Source organism: Mustela lutreola, chromosome 17 (genome assembly GCF_030435805.1).
Source record: "Mustela lutreola isolate mMusLut2 chromosome 17, mMusLut2.pri, whole genome shotgun sequence".
Taxonomy (NCBI): domain Eukaryota; kingdom Metazoa; phylum Chordata; class Mammalia; order Carnivora; family Mustelidae; genus Mustela; species Mustela lutreola.
This window is the reverse complement of record NC_081306.1, coordinates 22,288,787-22,308,335: the sequence shown is the minus strand read 5'-3', so window position 1 is coordinate 22,308,335 and position 19,549 is coordinate 22,288,787. Positions and strand designations below refer to the sequence as shown.

The following is a 19,549-nucleotide window of genomic DNA, read 5'->3' as shown; positions in this document are numbered from 1 at the left end:
CTGCCTACACGCGTGGCGGGAAACAAGGGCCCTGTGTGCCCCAGGAGGAGCAGAGCCCAGGAGAGACGTGGGGGCCCCTGAGCAAAGCGGCGGCCAGGGGAGGAAACCTGAGTGGCCCACACACACACGGAAAAGGACCCAGCCTCCCTGGGCGGCAGTGGGGCAGCCCTACGGCGGTTTGCACAAGGGTGCGGCGGGCATGGCTCTCAATTCCAGTTGGGCCAGAACCTTCCCCCGAGTCAAAATGCCCATGGCCAGCACGCAGTGTGGGCACGAGAGTGTGTCAGAGCCACACATCACAGACCCAGGACCGCAGTCACAGGTCTGGCCCCACAGGCAGCCCAGCTGCAGGCCCAGAGCCCATGGGGGCGGCCCAGCAGGACCCCCTCACCAAGGATGACATGTGTGAAGGGAAACTGCTACTGTTCGGAGCTCTGGGCTCTGGGGGGAGAGAGCCGTGGCCCATAGAGGCTGGGTGAAGTGGCATGATTTACTCACTGACATTTCCACGTGTAGCTGGGAGCACAGGGACTAAGAGCAGGGGAACTGTGCGGGATGCCAGCGGGAGGGGGAACACACACCGGGGGACACTGGCAGGGCCCACCACCACGGGTCCACCCCCACGGGTCCACCCCGGATGTGCACACGCCAGCGTGGACGGGTGCGGCCAAGCAGCACCGTGACGCGGCCCGAGATGCCCAGGTTACTTCAGAGCTGTACAATGAAACATCTAGAAGGTCCTATGCAAACCCTGCTCCGCGACATCGCAAGGGCCTCTGGCTCCACTTAGGGGTCACCATCTTTGGACAGGAAGGACTCTGCCTCCCAGCCATGCAGCACCATGGCCCACCCAGGACCTGACACACAACCTTAGCGGCCAAGGACATCTAGGGAGAGTGGCAACAGACCACCTCGGCTGGAGGAAAGCCCTGGGCACGGTTCTTCCCCACAGATCCAACCCAAAAGGACACCATCTGGAACTGAGGAAGACCTCGAGATGCAGAAACGAGGCGGCTGGAAACAGCCCTTCCTGCCCACCCTGTGCCCAGGGTCTGGCCGCACCCTGAGCCTCGTCCGCGTATCCCAGGCCACGGCCGGGCGTGCACAGTCTGCCAGCAGCGTCCGGGAGCACCTGCACGACTTCCCTGGTAACTGCGTGCTAGAACACTGGAGACAAAAGCGAAGGCTCTGAAGTTAATTTAAATTAAACCAAGACTGGATTTCCTGTACTCCCGGCAAGAAATTTATCTAAAACATCTGAATACCCAAATGTGCTTGAGGGGGGCAGCGGCCAGGGGCGCCCCAAACCCCACGGCCTGCTCAGTCCCGGGGCACCTTGAAGTGGTCCTTCTCTTTGCGGATGGCTCTCATGGTGGTCACGGGCTCCGTCTCCCCAGCATGCTGCTGCACCGTCTTCTCCCTGCGGAGGCCGAACACCAGGCTGCACGCCGCGCTCCCCTGCCCCCCACGCCCCCACAGGGTGCCAGGGACCGGAAGAGCCAGCGCAAGTTGGGACACGCTTAAAAAATGAGATGCTACAGCAGCAGCCAGCTCGCGTGTTCCTAACCATGGGGTCGTGCTATGCCGGCCGAGCCGTCCTGCCAGCGACCTGGACAGCGGGGACACTGACCCCCCACTGGCGTCCGGCAGGCCCAGGTGGCAGCTCCCTGAGACCCCGGCCCCCACCAGGGACTGTACCTCATCTGCCTATGGATCCAGACTCCAGGATCAGAAAGGACCCCAAACCCTCGCCAGGGCCCAAGCACCCCCTTCTGAGAAAAGGGCCCGCGCCCAAGGACGCGCTCTACTTGATGCAGAGTTTGGGGCAGCCTCTGGCACGCAGAGCGGCTGGGCAGGGGCACGGGCATCCCCGGAGCACCCTCACCTCACTCTCATGAACGGGTTGTAGGTGAACTCCTCGGCGATGGTGGATGGCACTGTGGGCTCACCGACGCTGTACTTCTCCTGCAGGGGACAGAGGCCGCTGTGATGCAGGGACTTGCGAAGGCACATCTCCGTACCTTCAAACGTCGTCCAGCTCCGAAGGCAAAGGGAGTGGAGGCGGGGGGTCAGTGTGAGGACAGGTCCGTCCTGCTGTGGACACCCGAGCGTCCCGGCTGCCGCCACCAACCTGTGCCTCCTCCCCCTGCTGTCTTGGAGCCAATCTTGGAACTCTTCTCATTAACACGAAGTCTGTTTTATGGGAGAACAGCCCGCAGCAACACAGACAACGCCGTGCCCCGGGTCCCCGCCCTGGAAGGTGGGGAGCGCCTCTCGCGGGGCGTTTGGCAGGGTGTCCCCTCCATGGGCCCCACAAAGACCCAGGAAGAGCTGTTTGCCAGGCAGCTTGGCAAATGGAAAATTAAAGCAAAAATTGTGCTTTGGAAAGATCCACGAAACTGACACGAACAGTGAAGGACAGAAGCACGGGTCACCGATGCCAGGAAGAGGCGGCGCTGCGGTCGCGCCAGCAGTCAGCGTGGGGCTGACACTGCTCTGAAAGCAAAGCCTTGATGATAAGACTTAAAGGAAACAAAGGAGAGAAATTCTGACCTTGGGAAAGGCAAGTATTTCTTAGAAGAGGTATGAACCATAAAAGAACTTAATATGCTGGACTTTTTAAGAATTAAAAATCCTTATTCTTCAGGGCGCCTGGGTGGCTCAGTGGGTTGCGCTGCTGCCTTCGGCTCGGGTCATGATCTCAGGGTCCTGGGATCGAGTTCCACGTCGGGCTCTCTGCTCAGCAGGGAGCCTGCTTCCTCCTCTCTCTCTGCCTGCCTCTCTGCCTACTTGTGATCTCTCTCTGTCAAATAAATAAAATCTTTAAAAAAAAATCCTTATTCTTCAAAATACGTTGTTAATAAAAAGCAAGTCACAGGGAAATACACATCAAAACCACGGCATACCAGTCAGAACGGCTACAATTAACCAGTCAGGGACCGACACGGTGCGGAGAAAGGGGAGCCTCCTACACTGCAGGTGGGAACGCAAGCTGGTGTGGCCACTCTGGAAAACAGCACGGAGCTTCCTCTGAAAGTTGAAAATAGAGTTGCCTTACGGCCCAGCAATTGCACTACTGGGTATTTACCCTAAAGATACAAACGTAGTGACCCGAATGTGTATAAGAGCAACGTCCACAACAGCCAAACTATGGCAAGAACCTACATGTCCACCCACAGATGCGTGGATAGAGAAGATGTGGTTCATATATACAATGGAATACTATGCAGCCATCAAAAGAAAGGAAATCTTGCCATTTGTGACAATGTGGATGGAACTAGAAGGAATTATGCTAAGTGAAGTAAGTCAGTCAGAGAAAGACAACTATCATATGAGCTCTCTGATAGGAGGAAGTTGAGATCCAGGCAGTGGGGCCGTGGAGGGAAGGGAGGGAAAATATGAGACAAGATGGGATCGGGAGGGAGACAAACCATGAGACTCTTAAATCTCACAAAACAAACTGAGGGTTGCCGGGGGGAGGGGGGGTAGGGAGAGGGTGGTGGGGTTATGGACACTGGGGAGGGTATGTGCTACAGTGAGTGCTGTGAAGTGTGTCAACCTGGAGATTCACAGACCTGTACCCCTGGGGCTAATAATAGATTATATGTTAATTTAAAAAATTAAAAAAAGATAAAATTAAAATTTAAAAGCAAGCCATAGAGTGGGAGAAACTATCTGACAAACTTACCAAAAAAAAGAGAGAGAAATTCTCTTACCTAAATAAGATGATCCAATTTTTTAAATGGCCAAAAGACTTGAACAAACCCTTCACAAAATGGCCAATGGCACATAAAAAGACGTTCAACATTATTAGATACTAGGGAGATACAAATTAAAACCACAACGTTGGGGCGCCTGGGTGACTCAGTGGGTTGAGTCTCTGCCTTCAGCTCAGGTCATGATCCCAGGGTCCTGGAATCGAGCCCCGCATCGGGCTCTCTGCTCAGCGGGGGGCCTGCTCCCCCGCCCCCGCCTGCCTCTCTGCCCACTGGTGATCTGTCTGTCAAATAGATAAATAAAATCTTTAAAAGTAATTACAGCGTGACTCCACTACGTACATCCAAATGACGAACACCAGAAGAACGACGAGGAGCAGTACTGGGGGGGACACAGGACAGCTCAGAGCCTCCACTTCGCCAGGAGAAACATATAACAAGCACCGCTCCGGGAGACGACCGGGCCGTCTCTCCCCCAGTCAGACACGTGCTGGTGCCCGCGGCTGCTTCATGCCCGGTGTCTCCCCGAGAGCTGTGAAAAGGTGCACGGCCCAAGGAAGGGTGCCCGGCGGCCTCTGAGCAAACGTGACAGGCGTCCCAAGCACACAGCAGGTGCCACCGGGCAGCGAAAAGCAACAAGCCGCGGGCGGGCACCCCAACGCGAGTACGTCCCCCGCCACTCCGAGCCGGAGAAGATGCGCGGGGACACGGCGGAGGCTCCCCTGGCTGCAGCTCTGCTGACGTGAGCTGAGGTCCAGGGCATGCGACGCGGCAGGGGTCGTCGGAGCCGCCGCAGAGAACATGATGGGAGTGTCCTCTGCCTTAACTGCACCGGCAGTCTGTCCCCTGGTGTGTGTGTCTGTCTGAGCTCACTCAGCCGTTCACTTGATGCAGCTTGTTACTCGTGAACAAAGCGGACGCGTAAGAAGACCAGAATGAAAATTCTGCCACTTAACCCGAAAACCTCGACAAAATGGGCAAATTCCTTGAAAGACACAAGTTGCTAACAAAACTGACTCAAGAAGATGTAAAAATCTGACAGCCCTACATAAAGGCATTAATTTGTAACAACAACAAAAAGATTTTTGCACAGAAAAGCGTCCATGTCCTGGCGGCCTCCCTGGCGAATGCAACACTCGGGGAGCAGACGGTGTCGCAGAGAAACTTCTGCCAAACGGGAATAAACACATTTTCAGTCGTTTCCTGAGGCCAGTGTCACCCTGACACTAAGACCCAAGGCATCCCAAGATGACAAAACAACAGACCAGCCCCTGGAGGGGACCCAGAAGAGGCTAGAGCAGCGGCACAGAGCACGGCCGAGGGCCGGGAAGCGCAGGGGACCCCAGCCCGCCCCCAGTGCACCGCAGAACACGGGGGACAGTCATGTAACATGAAGACAAGAATCCGTTCACAAAATTCCACGCCCACTCATGGTAAAAACTCTCAGAAGACCAGGAATACACTTGAGTTCGTATCAACCTAAGAACATTTACAAAAACCCACAGCTACCGTCACACCTAACGGGTAAAGACGAAAAGCTTTCCCCGGAGCCTGGGAACGAGGCAGGGATGTCCGCAGTTGCTGCTTTTCTAACGTTGTCCGTGGGACGCTGGCCAGGGTTGTGGCCCAGACAAATCAATAAAAGGCACACAGATGGCAAAGGAAGGAGTAAAATGATCTCTGTGTGTTGGGGACGTGACTGTGCATGCACTCAGGAGTCTACAGAAAAGACCCCGGAAGAAGGGAGCTGAGCGAGGTCCGGCGGATACAAGATCGCGATGCAAAAGTCATCTGTATCTCTCAAGCCTTCAGCAAATAATTGCTTCCAATAAAACTCAAAAACATAAATTTCTTAAGGATACATTTAACGATATGTACAATTTCCATAACAATGAAAATTACAAAATACTGCTGAGAAAAACTACTGAGCTTGATAAACGGAAAGCGATAGCACAGTCACGGAAACACTCAGTATGGTTACGACCTCAATTCCCTCCAAATCCTTTGTTACAACACAGTGCTAATCCAAAGCCGACTTTTTTGGTAAAAATTAACAAGACAATCCTAAAGTTTATATGGTATATGGAAATGGAAAGCACTTAGAAGAGCCAGAACTGGGGCGCCTGGATGGGTGAGTTGTTAAGCGTCTGCCTTCGGCTCAGGTCATGATCCTGGAGTCCCTGGATCAAGTACCATATCAGGCTCTCTGCTCAGCAGAAAGCCTGCTTCTCTCTCTCTGACCCTCCCCCTTCTCATGCTTTCTCTCTCTCTCTCTCAAGTAAGTAACTAAAATCTTAAAAAAAAAAAAAAAAAGAGCCAAAACCAATTTTAGGAAAGTCTACAATTAGGGGATGTACACAGCCCGACCCTAGACTTGCCACAGGCTTCGGAAATCAGGCCCGTTTGCTGCCAGCGGAGAAGTGCCACAGGCCAGGGCACAGACAGGAGCGTGTGGAAGTGACTCATGCCCACACCGTCCATTTCACTGGGCAAAGGGGCCACGGCAGTCCCACGAGGAAAAGACACTGTTTCCAACAAATGGTACTGAGCGGCTGAATGTGAATTAAAACAGAAAAAGGCCCTTCTACCCTTACCTCAGACCGAACACAATCTGTGAGGCACCACGGACCGACACAGAAATCCGGATAAACATAAAAGCCTGGGCGGCTCAGTCGTTGAGTGTCTGCCTTCAAGTCAGGTCCTGATCCCGGGGTCCTGGGATCGAACCCCGCATCGGGCTCCCTGCTCAGTGGGGAACCTGCTTCTCCCTCTCCCACTGTGTCTCTCTGTCATAAATAAATAAAATCTTTATAAAAATAAAAGCTAAAACCATTAAACTTTCAGGAGAAAACGTAGCAGGGGGCGTGCATAGATTTCTTAGGACACAAAAACTGTAAAAGAAAATACTAATAAGCATCTTCACCAAAAGTATGTATAAATTTGTATTCTCAAAAAGACACTGTTAAGGAAAAAGGGGGGGAAGCCATAAAAACAGGAAGGAAGTATTTGAGAGAGATTCCTGACGAAAGACCCATTTCCAGAACACACAAGGACTCCCCGCAACCAGGAAGACAGCCCGACTTTTTTCATGGACAGACATTCGAACATGCACCACAGAAGACGAGCTGGGAGCGGCCACGAGCCCGTGAGAGATGGAGTTCATCAGCCATTGGAGAAAGGAACATTTTAGGAAACATGAGGAGATACCAGCGCGCACAATGCGGAAGGGCTCACACGTCAGGCCACACGGCGCGTGGCACGGTCCCAGCGAGGACGCCAAATATGCCGCCAACCGGAAGCTGCCTGGGATCTTCCTCAGAGCGAACCCCGCAGGGACTGTGCCCGCGCCTGCGAGCAGCGGACACCCGTGTCACCCCCGCGGCGGCTGCGCACCGTCAGCCAGAGCGCCCCGGCCCAGGGCTGACCGGACCCCGCGGCACCATCACAGCAACTGCGGCCCGATGTGCCAAGCACAAAGAGCCCTGTGACCCGCATTCTAGGGCTGTGTGTGCAGGAGACTCCGCGACTGGGGTCTGCAGCGGGGGATGCAGGGGGCGCACTGGGGTCGCACCAGGCGGCGGCATCAGGAGTCTCACAGCTGTCCCACTCGCCCGGGGCGGGTGCGTCCCACTGAGCGAGAACGATCCTCCACAAAGATGAGCTTCCTCCATGCGGCAGCTCGGCGCGGGCAGCAGCCAGGGTGGAGGCACCAGGCTGCCTCAGCCACGAAGCCACAGAGCACTGCGCGGCACCCGCACCCAGGCTCCGGCGTCTGGGGAAGCCTCCCCTGTGCCGACAGCTGACGCCTGTGGCGTCTCAGTCCTCCCAGGGGCATTTCCCACACGCAGGCCCCAAACTGGGGAAGATGCAGGCGTTTTATTCAATGCCAGAGCTCCGAGACAGCCATGGTCTCGGGACGGAGCAGGAGGCACTGCCATGAGGCCCCCAGTGCCCCCTCTCGGGGACGGACAGCCCCGCCACCAGCCCGGCCACCGGCCAAGGGCGAGAAGCCAGCCCCGCCCTGCAGAAAGAAAGGCCTTTCAGACCAGCAGCCCCGGGGCCGGGTCCCGCTGCAGCCTGCACGGCCTGGGAGGCTGCCCAGCTAACTCGCCGTCCTCCCGGCTGTGGAGCACATGTCGGGGCCCCGCAGCGCCAGCCTCCCCGAGGCATCTATGAGAATGCAGGATCCCAGGCCCAGGCCCAACCCTGGGCCCCTGGGTCAGCGAGGATCCCAACGACACGGCAGGGGCTTCCTCGCTAGCTCCAGCTGGGCCGGGAGGAGCCCCTCGTGCCTACACATGAGACGGAGCCCCGAGCGCGGCGGCCCAAACTCCTGGGAGCCCCGTCCTGGTCCCTGCCCGGCACACGCAGCCCTGCGGCGCGCCCCGCTCACCTTGGCCCAGACCAGCTTCTCCTGAACGGCGGGGTTGTTGGGTTCCACGTGGCGCGCAAACTTGAGGTTGTTGATGGTGTACTCGTGGCCACAGTACACTCTCTGAGGAAGACACCAACCTCTGAGCTCCGAGTCCCCAGGATGTGCCCTCAGGCCCCTCGGAGACGGGCTCGTGGGGCTCCAGGCGAGGACCCGTTAGCGACTCAGCACACACACTGCCTGCGTGTGTGTCCCACGACAATAAAAACACCTTACAGAAAAGCCTTACTTCCAGAGGAAGCGGCCCGCCCGCCCGCTCTTGGCAGGCCCACGCGCGGGGTGCTGCCTACCGTGTCGGGAGGGAGCCGGCCCAGGACCTCGAGCAGGGCTCTGTACATCTCATCCGCTGTCCCCTCGTAGAACTTCCCACAGCCGGCCACAAACAAGGTGTCACCTGAGAAACGGCACAGCCAAGGACCAGTGGGGGGCTGCCAACAGGCAGCGACAAGAAACCCTGACCCCCAGCTCTCGGCTCCCAGCCCCCAAGTCTCACTAACTGGTTCCACCAGCACCCCCCAAACAGCTGCTGAAGCCCACTCCTTCCTTCACTGCCCCTCCGTCAGTCCTGGCCCCGAGACCCCCAAACCAGCCCTTGTTCCCACCGGCCCAGCAGCCGTCCCAGGCCCACCTCCCTCTGTCTCCTCTCGCCCTTGGTGGCCAGTGCCAGCCTGGAGAAGCCCCTGAGCTCACCAGCCACCACCTTGGTCCTCACCACACAGGCCCCCTTCCTGCCTCCGGCCTTGGGAGGGCCTTCCCGTCCCCAATACCCACCCAGCCTCCGCTGCTTCCTTGAGGAAGTGCCCGGACTGCTCTGTTTTGCAGGCCCATCTCTGGCCAGGCCTCTGCCCAGGGAGCCTGAGCCACAACCCAGGACCACAGGGTTGTCATGGGGCCCCCGGCGAGGGCGGTACTGCACTGCTCCCAGGGGACAACAGGACAGCCTAGTGGGGGTGGGACTGGGACTGTGTCCCTGAACAAGCCCTACACGTAGGGGAAGCCTGAGACCCAGTGAGAAGTCCACAAGACCCCGGAGGAGGCTGGGGCACAACAGGCACAAGAGATTTTGAGGTCGGGCCCTCCCTCCAGGGGAGCAGCCCCCTATTCCCACACCTGCCTCCAGGGCCTCGCTGGACATCCTGGTTCCCACACTTCAGTCCTTGCCTCAGGCTGGCAGAGGCCAGAGCCTCAGCACCGAGGACGTTACTGACCCATCCATACCCTGCGCCCTGCCAGCCTCTGTCCATGGAGGAGGGGCACCAGGCGCAGGGCCTGGGCTCAGCACACAGCCCCACCTTCCACAGCAGGCACATGGCTTCCCGTGTCTGCAGTCCCCAGGGACCTGCCTCACTCCCAGGTCCTGACACCCCCACACCCCCGCAGCGGTGATGGGTACAGGTGCAGCAGCGGTGACGGGTACAGGTGCAACACCGGCTGCCCATGGCCACTCAGGGGCCTTCGCACTTGCTGTTCCCGCAGGTGGCGCTGGGGGCCGGTTCCACGGCCACACACAACCAGTGGGTGAGGCCGAGCGAGCCCGGGGTCCCCGGGGCCCCACAGCACGAACTGGGAGTCGGCTCAGGGCGTGCACCTGCTGCGACTATACTGGGGACACTGAAAACAACCGGTCTTTAAGATGAGCTTTGGTGTGGGGTGCCATCGGGGTCACAAGGCAGCAGAGGCACCCCCTACTGGCACCGGGGAGCCCGCAGGCCGCAGTGGCTGGTCACCGAGTCCCACGTGTGCCCGTCCCACTGTGGAGCCGCTCCAGGAACCCCTTGGCACTTCCCAACTGGCTCCCGCTGCAGTGACTTCATGACAGGAACATAAGCTCCTGCAAGACTCAGAGCTTAGCCCTTGGCACTGGCTGAGAACCGTCAGGAGTCAGAGGGGCTTCTGGGCCTGGGCAGACAGTGCTCCTGTCCGCGGGAGGCGTCCCATCTCTATCTAAGGGCCGTGGCTCCCCCACCTCACCCCCACGCCCCGCAGGAGCCTGGCTGCAGACCCGGACCCAGACCCTGACCCGGCGGAACACCGAGGGTCTCCGGAGACCTCCCTGGCCCGGCGTGAGCCCGCACACTCACCTGTGAACACCGCAGGCGGCTCGGAGCTGCTGGGCTTGTTCACGAAGTAGCAGATGTGTCCAGATGTGTGGCACGGCGTGGACAGGCACTTGACGTGGAGAGACCCCACCTGGAGCAGAGCGGATGCTGGCGCTTCCTCCCTGCACAGGGCGGGCTGCCCAGGGCTTGCAGCCGGTGGACCCCCGCCCCAGCGGCTGACAGGGCCCCGCGGACCTCGGGCCACCAAGCAACAGTGCATCCTGCTGGGGACCCTGGGGCAGGGTGCACCCTGGCACCAGCGGGGCCGGAGCGCCGTGATTTACTCCCTCCTCAAAGCCAAGCCAAGTCTGAACCAGCTGTCCTGCTTCTTAAAGACGGTTTCTCTCGGTTTTCCTTCCTGACTCCCACTGCCCCCCAACCCTTCTAAAACGTTCAGGCCCACAAGGACTGAATTCAAGACCAACATCGGTGCAACCTTCCCACGGGTCAGCGGACCAGCCCACGGGTCAGCGGACGAGGACGGCCTCCCAGGCCGCGAGTGCGCTCTGCACATGTGCACCAGGAGCTGTGCGCCTGCGCCCCGCCCCGCCCACCAAGCTCCTGGGGACATCCTCCTGCTGGACCTCACATCAACGGGTCCAGGTGCCCCAACTGTCTCGAGACGGGGCCTGGCGAGGGCACCGTCAGGCCGTCCTCCACCCACCGGGTCCCCGAGTCAGGGAGGGAATGCAGGCGGGGGGTGTCCATGTCCCCACCGCACCGTGCCCTCCGTCGGTGCACTGCTCACCTGCAGTGTGGACAGGTGTGTGACCTTGTGAGTCAGGGCCCCGATCCGGTCGTCACCCCCGCACACCTTCAACCCAGGCGCCAGCTTGACCAGCTTCTCGTTTCCGCCGGCATGATCCCTGGAAGCGGGAAAGGAGACCTGGGCTTTTGTTGATGGAACCAGACCTGCTTGCTCTTAAACCCCCCAGCACAAGGCTTCTCCCTGGTTATGTCTCAGCAGAAACTCATCTCCCAACACAGGAAACTGGCTTGTCATTTGGCGGTACTGATGAGAACATTCTCAGATGTGCCATTCCCGAGTGAGGCATTTCTGCACCCCTGCCCCGCAGCCGCGGAAGCTTCTGAAGCAAACACACCAAAGCCCAAACTCTTAGATGATCCCTGTGCCTGGCTCCCAGGCTCCACACACACAAGAGTCACCTGAGGGTCTGTAAGAAGCACCACAGCCTGACTCCCTGCCCCACGTGGTGACGCAGCTGGCCCCTGGTGGCCTGCAGAGCAGGAGTTCTAACAGGATGCTCCCAGGTGGTCCACTTTGGGACCCACTGCCCTGAGCAGGTGGAAGCTGTCTTCTAAAATGGCAATGCTGGGACACCTGGGCGGTTCCGCTGGTTAAGCACCCAACTCTTCATTTCAGCTCAGGTCACAACCTCATGGTGGTGAGATTGTGGAACCTGCTTAAGATTGTCTCTCTCCCTCTTCCTCTGCCCTCCCCCATCTCTCCCTCCCTAAAAATAAATAAATCAGGGGGCACCTGGGTGGCTCAGTGGGTTAAAGCCTCTGCCTTCGGCTCAGGTCGTGATCCCAGGGTCCTGGGATCGAGCCCCGCATCGGGCTCTCTGCTCGGCGGAGAGCCTGCTTCTACCTCTCTCTCTGCCTGCCTCTCTGCCTACTTGTGATCTCTGTCTGTCAAATAAATAAATAAAATCTTTAAAAAAAAAAAAAAAAAAAAAAAAAAAAAAAAAAAATAAATAAATCAGTAATAATAAAATAAAATGGGGGCGCCTGGGTGGCTCAGTCGTTGGGTGTCTGCCTTCGGCTCATGTCATGATCTCAGGGTCCCGGAGTCGAGCCCCACATAGGACTCAGCAGGGAGCCTGCTTCTCCCTCTCCTGCTCCCCCAGCTGTGTTCCCTCTCTCACATTCTCTCTGCCAAATAAATAAAATAAAATCTTAAAAAAAATATTTTTTTAAAATGGCCGTGCCCCACCCAAAAGACCACCAAAAAACTGCTAGAACTGATACACAAATTCAGCAAGGTTGCAGGATAAAAACCAACACGTAGATGGGGCGTCTGGGGGCTCAATGGATTAAAGCCTCTGCCTTCAGCTCAGGTCATGGTCCCAGAGTCCTGGGATCGAGCCCCGCATCGGGCTTTCTGCTCAGCGGGGGGCCTGCTTCCTCCTCTCTCTCTGCCTGCCTCTCTGCCTACTTGTGATCTCTGTCAAATAAGTAAATAAATAAAATATTTTTAAAAATGAGTAGAAATCTGTTGCACTTCTATGTACTAATAAAGCAGCATTTAGAGAAATTAGGAAAATGATCCCATTTACAATTGCACCAAAAATATACAACACCCAGAACTAAACCTAACCAAAGAGGTGGGAGGACTAGTCTGAAAACTGTGGAACACTGGGAAAGAAGCTGAAGACAGAAAGAAACAAAGACATTCCACTGCGTGCTCATGGACTGGAAGAAAAAACACTGCTAAAATGTCTACTTTCCAAAGCAATCTACCATTCAATGCTACACCCACCAATACTACCCCCATTTTTCACAGAGCTACAACAAAGAACCCTAAAATTTCTAGGGAACCACAAAGGCCCCAAATAGCTACAGTGATCCTGAAAACCAGAAGCAAACAGGCGGCACCAGGATTCCGGACTTCAAGCTCTATCACAAGCTGTGATCATCAAGACAGTGTGGCAGCGGCACAAAAACAGACACACAGATCCATGGAACAGAACAGAGAGCCCAGAAATGACCCATCCAAAAATACGCAACGGGAAAAGGACAGTCTCTTCGACAACTGATGTTGGGAAAATAGGACAGTCAGATGCAGAAGAATGAAACCGGACCACTTTCTTTTTTCTTTTTCTTTTTTTTTTTAAAGATTTTATTTATTTATCCGACAGACAGAGATCACAAGTAGGCAGAGAGGCAAGCAGAGAGAGAGGAAGGGAAGCAGGCTCCCTGCTGAGCAGAAAGCCCGATGCGGGGCTCGATCCCAGGACCCTGAGATCATGACCTGAGCCGAAGGCAGCGGCTTAACCCACTCAGCCACCCAGGCACCCCCTAAACCGGACCACTTTCTTACGCCACACACGAAAACAAGTCCAGAATGATGAAAGAGCCGAATGTGAGACTTGAAACCCTCACAATCCTAGAGGAGAGCACAGGCAGTGATGACTCTAACATTAGCCACAGCACCTTCCTGCTACACACATCTCCAGACGAAGGGGACAAAAAGCAAAAACGAACTCCCGGGATATCATCAAAATAAAAAACGTCTGCACAGCCAGAGAAACAATCCACAAAACCAAAAGGCAGCCTACAGAATGGGAGAAGATATTTGCAAATGACATTTCTGATAAAGTGTTAGGATCCAAAATTTATAAAAAGCTTATGTAACTCAACACGCCCAAACACACATAATCCAAATTAAAAAATGGCCAGAAGACATGAAAAGACAGTTTTCCAAAGAAGACACCCAGATGACCGGCGGTCACATGAAAACGCGCTCCGTGCCACTCCTCGTTGGGGAAGCGCAAACCCCGACTACAAGGACATGTCCCCTCTCACAGCACGGCGCGGCTAAAACCAATGACGTAAGAAACAAGAGCTGATGAGTACGGGAGAAAGCGGAGCCCTCGCGCCCCGCGGCCGGGAACGCAAGCTGGCGCAGCCCCCGTGCAAGACAGTGTTGAGGCTCCTCGAGAAGCTAAAACCCAAACCATCCCCTGATGCAGTCATTGCAGCTCTGGATCTCTACCCGAAGAACACAAGGATGCTCGCCCAGGGGGTGCGTGCGGCCCGGACAGCCGCGTTACCTCCAATAGCCGAATAATGGAAGCAGCCCAGTGCCCATCCCCCGATGAACGCACAAAGACTAGTATCTACGCGTGTACACACGGACACACACAGACACACACACACATACAGTGATTTCACTGACACACCGAACTGAAGAAACAAAGGAGCCAAGGAAAAGGAAGGGAGACAAACCAAGGAGCAGACTCTTGAGGAGAAACAGATGGTTCCCAGCGGGGAGGCGGGTGGGGGAAGGTGACGCGGTGACGGGGAGCCTGCATGTGAGGGGCACGGAGCACACACAGCCACTGGGCCACTGTGTCGCACACCCGCAGCCAGTGTAATACCAGATAGTAACTGGAATTAAAATAACATAAAAATAAAAACACTTACAACTTTAAACAAGTAAACACACGCACACATGCCCAGCTCGGCAGCACCCGGTGGGGACGGGGGTTGGGGGGGGCCAGGCCTGCTTGTATCACAGCCTGTGGGGCCAGACCTGCACTGCAGAAGTCCAGCCAGGACCCTGCCCCAGACCAGCCTTCCCGGGACAAGGCGAGGGTGCCAGCTCCTCCCCGCAGCCTTGTCCACGCAGTCCTTCGAGGAGCCCAGACGCCGCCGTGGGGCCCACAGATAAGAGGGGCGGGCTCTGCCAGGCCCACCCCAGAGCTACACCCCGGGCGCTCTTAGGACAGGTGCCAACACCACCGCTGCCCCACCCTCTGGGGAGCACAGGCAGGAAGGGAGGCACCTTGCGGCTCATGGGGCTCGGTCTGGGGCAGAATCAGGGGTTTTGTATTCTAACATAAACAGAGGAAAAACCCCAGGGCATCACAACTTAAGAAAAGTGACCTGGCAGACCTGGCTTCTTACCAGAAAGCAAGCCCAGCAGCATGGCCAAGGGCAAGGCCGCATTCAGGAGTTAACAGCTGACGTCCTGGGAGGAACACCCCAAAGACTGGTGCCTGCTTGGCCACACAGAACAGACCCACCCGCCCAGGCCCTGGCAGGCTGAAGCTGTGGGAACCGGGGCTGCCCTCAGGCACTCACAAGCAAAAGACAATTTAGAGCCAAATAAATATTTTTTTCTAGTGTAAAGAGCTCTGAGTTTCAACTCCAGTCCTAAAATGCAGGCACAGGTGCTTCTTCACCCCCTACCTTCAATTTCAGAACCACAGCCTCTCCAAATAGAGCGGCTTGATTTTTAAAAACACCAACGTCTAGAATAGTTTCTTCCCTGACATCAAAGCCTGTCTCCCATCACATGAGCCCGGAGCCTTCACATATGCTGCTGGGGGTCCATCCCACGCAGCCCCGAGTTAGCAGTGCCCAGGGCCAAGGCCACTGGACAGCAGCACAGGGGCCACTACCAGCATGTCTTCTCAGAACCCCGCTGGGGCTGACCCTCAGTGGCACAGAGAACGCAGCTGGGCAGGGACAAGGGCTTCCAGCACCCCAATCCCGCAGGTCTCCACCCGTAAGAGGGCCCAGAGAGCCTGAAGTGCCTGACCCCTACAGACACGGGCCCGGAGTGCACACGGCCCGGGGCAGACAGGCCCGCACCGGCTGGGGAGGACTTACCAGTGGTGGTGGGTGGTAAGCACTGTGGTCAGCTTCACTCCGAGCTTCTTCACCGTCTCTACAACCTGCAGCCAAACATGAGGCACGACGGGATCACGGTCACACTCCCCGCGCTGGGTGGCCGAGCTATAGGGGGCCCAGCAGGACTCAGGCCTGCCCGGGAGGGGCCATGCCCTGCCCTGACCCTGCTGACTTGCCCCCGTTCCCGGTCCCGGTCCCTCTTGACCCAGCTGGCAGCTCAGGGCCACCCATGACTTCTCCAAGTCCCTCTGGCTGAGGTAATCGCCCCTGGGGCTTCCTGGCACCCAAGGACCTTCCAGACAGAAGCCCATTGCTCTCCTCCCTCAAGATGCCGGCAGCCTCCAGCCCTCGCTGGCCTTCTGCCTGACAGCAGAGTGGCTGGACACCAGTTGTTTTTCAAAAACCAAATGGGTGAACTTCTGTTTAGCTTTGACCAAGCTTCAAGGACACTGCAGCTACCAGCCCTTGCAGGGGGTGGGGTGGTGCTGGGGCCCTGCCCCCCACCTTCTGGGGCTGCACCGGGTCCACGACGGCGGCCTCCTTGGTCTCGTCGTCGATGATCAGGTACATGTAGTTGTCGGTCAACGCTGGCAGTAACTCAACCTTCATGGCGCCCTGTTCCACGGTCAAGCTCTTCCTTAAGTCCGTGTGATGGAGAAGGGCTCCCAGCAGGGCTGGGCCTGAAGACAAAGCTTCGGTCAGTGTCCATGGGAGGCCGCCCCAGGCTGAGGCTCAAAGACAAGCCCTCGGCCAGGAGGCCCAGGAGACCCCACGTGCTGGGGACCCAACATCCCGGGGAAGGGACTCGGCCAGCGGCAAAGTGTGAGGCTCGCCGCAACGGGTTTTCTGAGTTCCTTCGGTAAAGAAGAAAATATCCTAATTTTACCACATCCGTTAAGAGAAACACAGAAAATTCTTCACACGCATATTCACGGAAATCCCTTCTCTCACACTCTGATCCTGATTTTCTTTTTTGCAAGCTCTCAGGGGACGGGGTGCCAGTTTGTGCCTGTGATTCAAACCACAGTCAGAAGTGACCAGTACCAGTCTTGGGGTGTTCACACCCGACTCAGAAAGACCACGAAGAGAGGAACCTGGAGGGCGAGCGCCTCTGACCCTAAGTCTCCAGGCAGAGAAGAAAACAATATTCTCTTTCATAGGCAGGAACTCAAAATTTGGACCACGCACTAAATGACCAGGGCCTGACACATGGGAGAGGTGGCCACCTGCTCCAGATCCAAGTGCACAGGACACAGAATCGCCATCCAGTTGAGCCAAAGGACCCGGCAGGGTGTGTCAAGAGTGAGCAAGGGCCGAAAGCATCCCCCACTGAGAAGTCAGGGGCCAAGCCACTTCCAACAACGAAACTCCTCTTCGGATCTAAAAATTCACAGAGGCCCAACAGTACTTGTCCTCACGTGAAAGAGATGAACACCACAAAAGGTGACAGAAGACAGCCATGAGATTCTGGGGGAGGTGCCAGAATGGGGCCCTCTTCCAAAAGGCATCCAGAAAGCAGGCAGGACCCACTGACTGACAGACCACATCTCCAGGGGCCACGGAGGGCTGAATTCGACCTTATCTGCCACGACCAGGGAAACTGTCAAGAATACACCGAGATATCCAACTCCCCTTTCCCTGGACAACCAGTTGGGCATTTTCCAGGCCCTTCTCCTCCCTCATACATGGCAAAACAAACATTTCTGTATGACCAGGTTTCCTTGACAGTCCACCCTCCCCAGGCCCCAGCACTACCCGGGCCCAGGAAGGACTACAGAGCGGAGTGCACCTACTGGGGTTGGGGGAGGGAGGAAAGCGGGACGGAAACAGGACTCTCCTGCGAGTCTGGGAGAGGAACACGGCCCAGGTGAGGGACTGTAACCACAGGCTGTGCTCGGGCTCCTCCAGGTGCTCCGTAGATTCTCCTGGAGAACCCGGGGAATCAGAAACTTCTGCAGGCACCCCTGAAAGCCTTCTTCCTTTCCCAAACATTACATGCCTGAGAAATGCTTCCAGTGCACTGCTTTGCACTGTGATCTTTCGTAGGCACAAAGAGCACAGAGCAGGAGCCTATGGTCCCAGCCGAGACCTGAGACCCGCTTTGCTTGGCTTCTCTTGAACCGGGCCCGTCCTTCTGCATGGTATCCTGAGGCTGGGAGCGGGCTCCCATCTGAACCAGGTGGCCACAATCTTTTTTTTTTTTTTTTTAAAGATTTTATTTATTTATTTGACAGACAGAGATCACAAGTAGGCAGAGAAGCAGGCAGAGAGAGAGAGGAGGAAGCAGGCTCCCCGCTGAGCAGAGAGCCTGACGTGGGGCTTGATCCCAGGACCCTGAGATCATGACCTGAGCTGAAGGCAGCGGCTTAACCCACTGAGCCACCCAGGCGCCCAGGTGGCCACAATCTTGCCAATTCTCTATAGTCCTACTCAGGATCTCTGCCTGACTCTGGAAGCAAAAAGGCTTAGCCCCGACACTCTGAGGAGTGTCCCCAAATGGCAAAAAGGACAGGCTCTTTCCTTAGTGACAGCAACACCTACCCACTCCAGAACATCGAGTGCTCTCGGTGAGATCTAAAACCACCAAGGACAGCTTTGCCTCCCTCACGACTGCTACGCGGTCATGTCTCCAACCGCTAACCATCACCCAAAGACTCGGGTCATCCTACTGCCCCTATTGCCACATTAGCCTGATAAGATATCAGGAAATAAAAAGATTTCAAAATCAAGGTCAAAATATTCCGACAAAGCAGGAGGTAACCCCCCGCGGGACAGGAATCTGGCAGCTGCAAGCGCAGGCCCTGGAAGCCCGCCAGCCGAACGCCTCTCCTTCTAGAGGGAGGGCCAGGGCCCCACAGCCCCCAGGACCCCGTCCTGCTGCAACCCCGGTACTGCCCGGGCCTCCTGCCCTTTGCACTTGTCAGCCGAAGCTCGCAGGAAGAGATGGGCAGGCAGGCCCCGGGGCGCACACACGCGGGTTCCGCCCGGCTGGGGAAGGGCGCCCCGGGAGGGCCGCGGGCGGACGGGGGCGCGGGGCTGGGCGGCGCGCGTCTCCTTACCGGGCACAAATCCGCCAGCAACCCCCGGCCGACCAGTGACCCCACTGTCTTCAGCCCCGCCAAGTCTGACTCAAGTGCCGCGGGGCCTTTCCTCGACCCCAACCCGCGCGCCCGGACGCCGGCGAGGGTTACAAGCCTGTGTCGACAGAAAACAGCGTCAGCCCGCGGCGGCCCGGCGACTCCCGACCGCCCTCAGCGCCGCCGGACCCTTCGCGGGGGCGCGGTCCAACCGCCGCCACCCGGTCACGACGCGGGCGGGCCCCCCGCAGGCCGGGCCCCGCGCACCCGACGCCTGTCAGGCGCGCCCCTCCGCGCCGCTGCCGGCGCCGGTCCACCTACCCAGGCCGCGGCGGGCGCAGGCGGCTCCCAGCGCGGCGAGGCTCCGGCGGCCGAGCAGCCCGCGGCCCAGCACCATGACCCGGGACGGCGGGGCGGCGGCGGCGGCGGCGGCGGCGGCGGCGGCGGCAGCGGCGGCGGCGGCGGCAGCAGCGGCGGCGGCGGCAGCGGCAACAGCGCGAGGGGCGGGCCGGCCGCACACGCCGGAGGGGCGCCGCGGCCAATCGGCACCCGCCGCCCCGCCCCCCAGCCAACCAGCGCACGCCTAGCGCCCCCGCCCCAGACCTCGGCCAATCAGCGCCCGCGTCCAAACCCGTGCCCGCTGCCGGCCGGGCCTCCGCGGACCCGAGTGCGGGCGGGGCGCCGGGAGCTACCTGCGGCGGCCGCGGCCGAAGGGCAGCGTCAGTGCTTCCGCCGCTCTCCAGGGACCGTGCCCTGAGGCAGCTACTGGACAGCGGCTCCCAGGAGTTGAGGCGCCGCGACTGTCGAGCACCCGGTAGAGCGCAGAGCTGCACGGGCCGTCGC

General features: G+C 57.8%; 1 protein-coding gene across 7 annotated transcripts; it reads right to left on the bottom strand.

The window, feature by feature from the left end:
• Window positions 1–1,220: 1,220 nt before the first annotated feature.
• On the bottom strand, window positions 1,221–19,531 carry HAGH (hydroxyacylglutathione hydrolase). Of its 7 annotated transcripts, none has more exons than XR_009349427.1 (10): window positions 19,028–19,144; window positions 16,134–16,309; window positions 15,609–15,673; window positions 10,996–11,113; window positions 10,230–10,338; window positions 8,439–8,542; window positions 8,110–8,211; window positions 2,907–3,030; window positions 1,886–1,965; window positions 1,221–1,420 (listed from the first exon to the last, which is right to left on the bottom strand). XR_009349427.1 is itself a non-coding variant. In XM_059155412.1 (10 exons), exons 3-10 carry the CDS (start codon window positions 16,236–16,238, stop codon window positions 1,321–1,323), a joined length of 783 nt encoding a protein of 260 aa, XP_059011395.1. In that variant the 5' UTR covers window positions 16,239–16,309; window positions 18,689–18,824; window positions 19,399–19,531; the 3' UTR covers window positions 1,221–1,320. The 7 variants fall into 7 exon arrangements, 6 of the variants coding, with proteins under 6 accessions (XP_059011395.1, XP_059011396.1, XP_059011397.1 ...); XM_059155412.1 differs by lacking the exons at window positions 2,907–3,030; window positions 19,028–19,144 and adding exons at window positions 18,689–18,824; window positions 19,399–19,531; XM_059155413.1 differs by lacking the exon at window positions 2,907–3,030 and adding an exon at window positions 18,689–18,824 and having other exon boundaries at window positions 19,028–19,140.
• Between the last annotated feature and the right edge of the window lie 18 nt (window positions 19,532–19,549).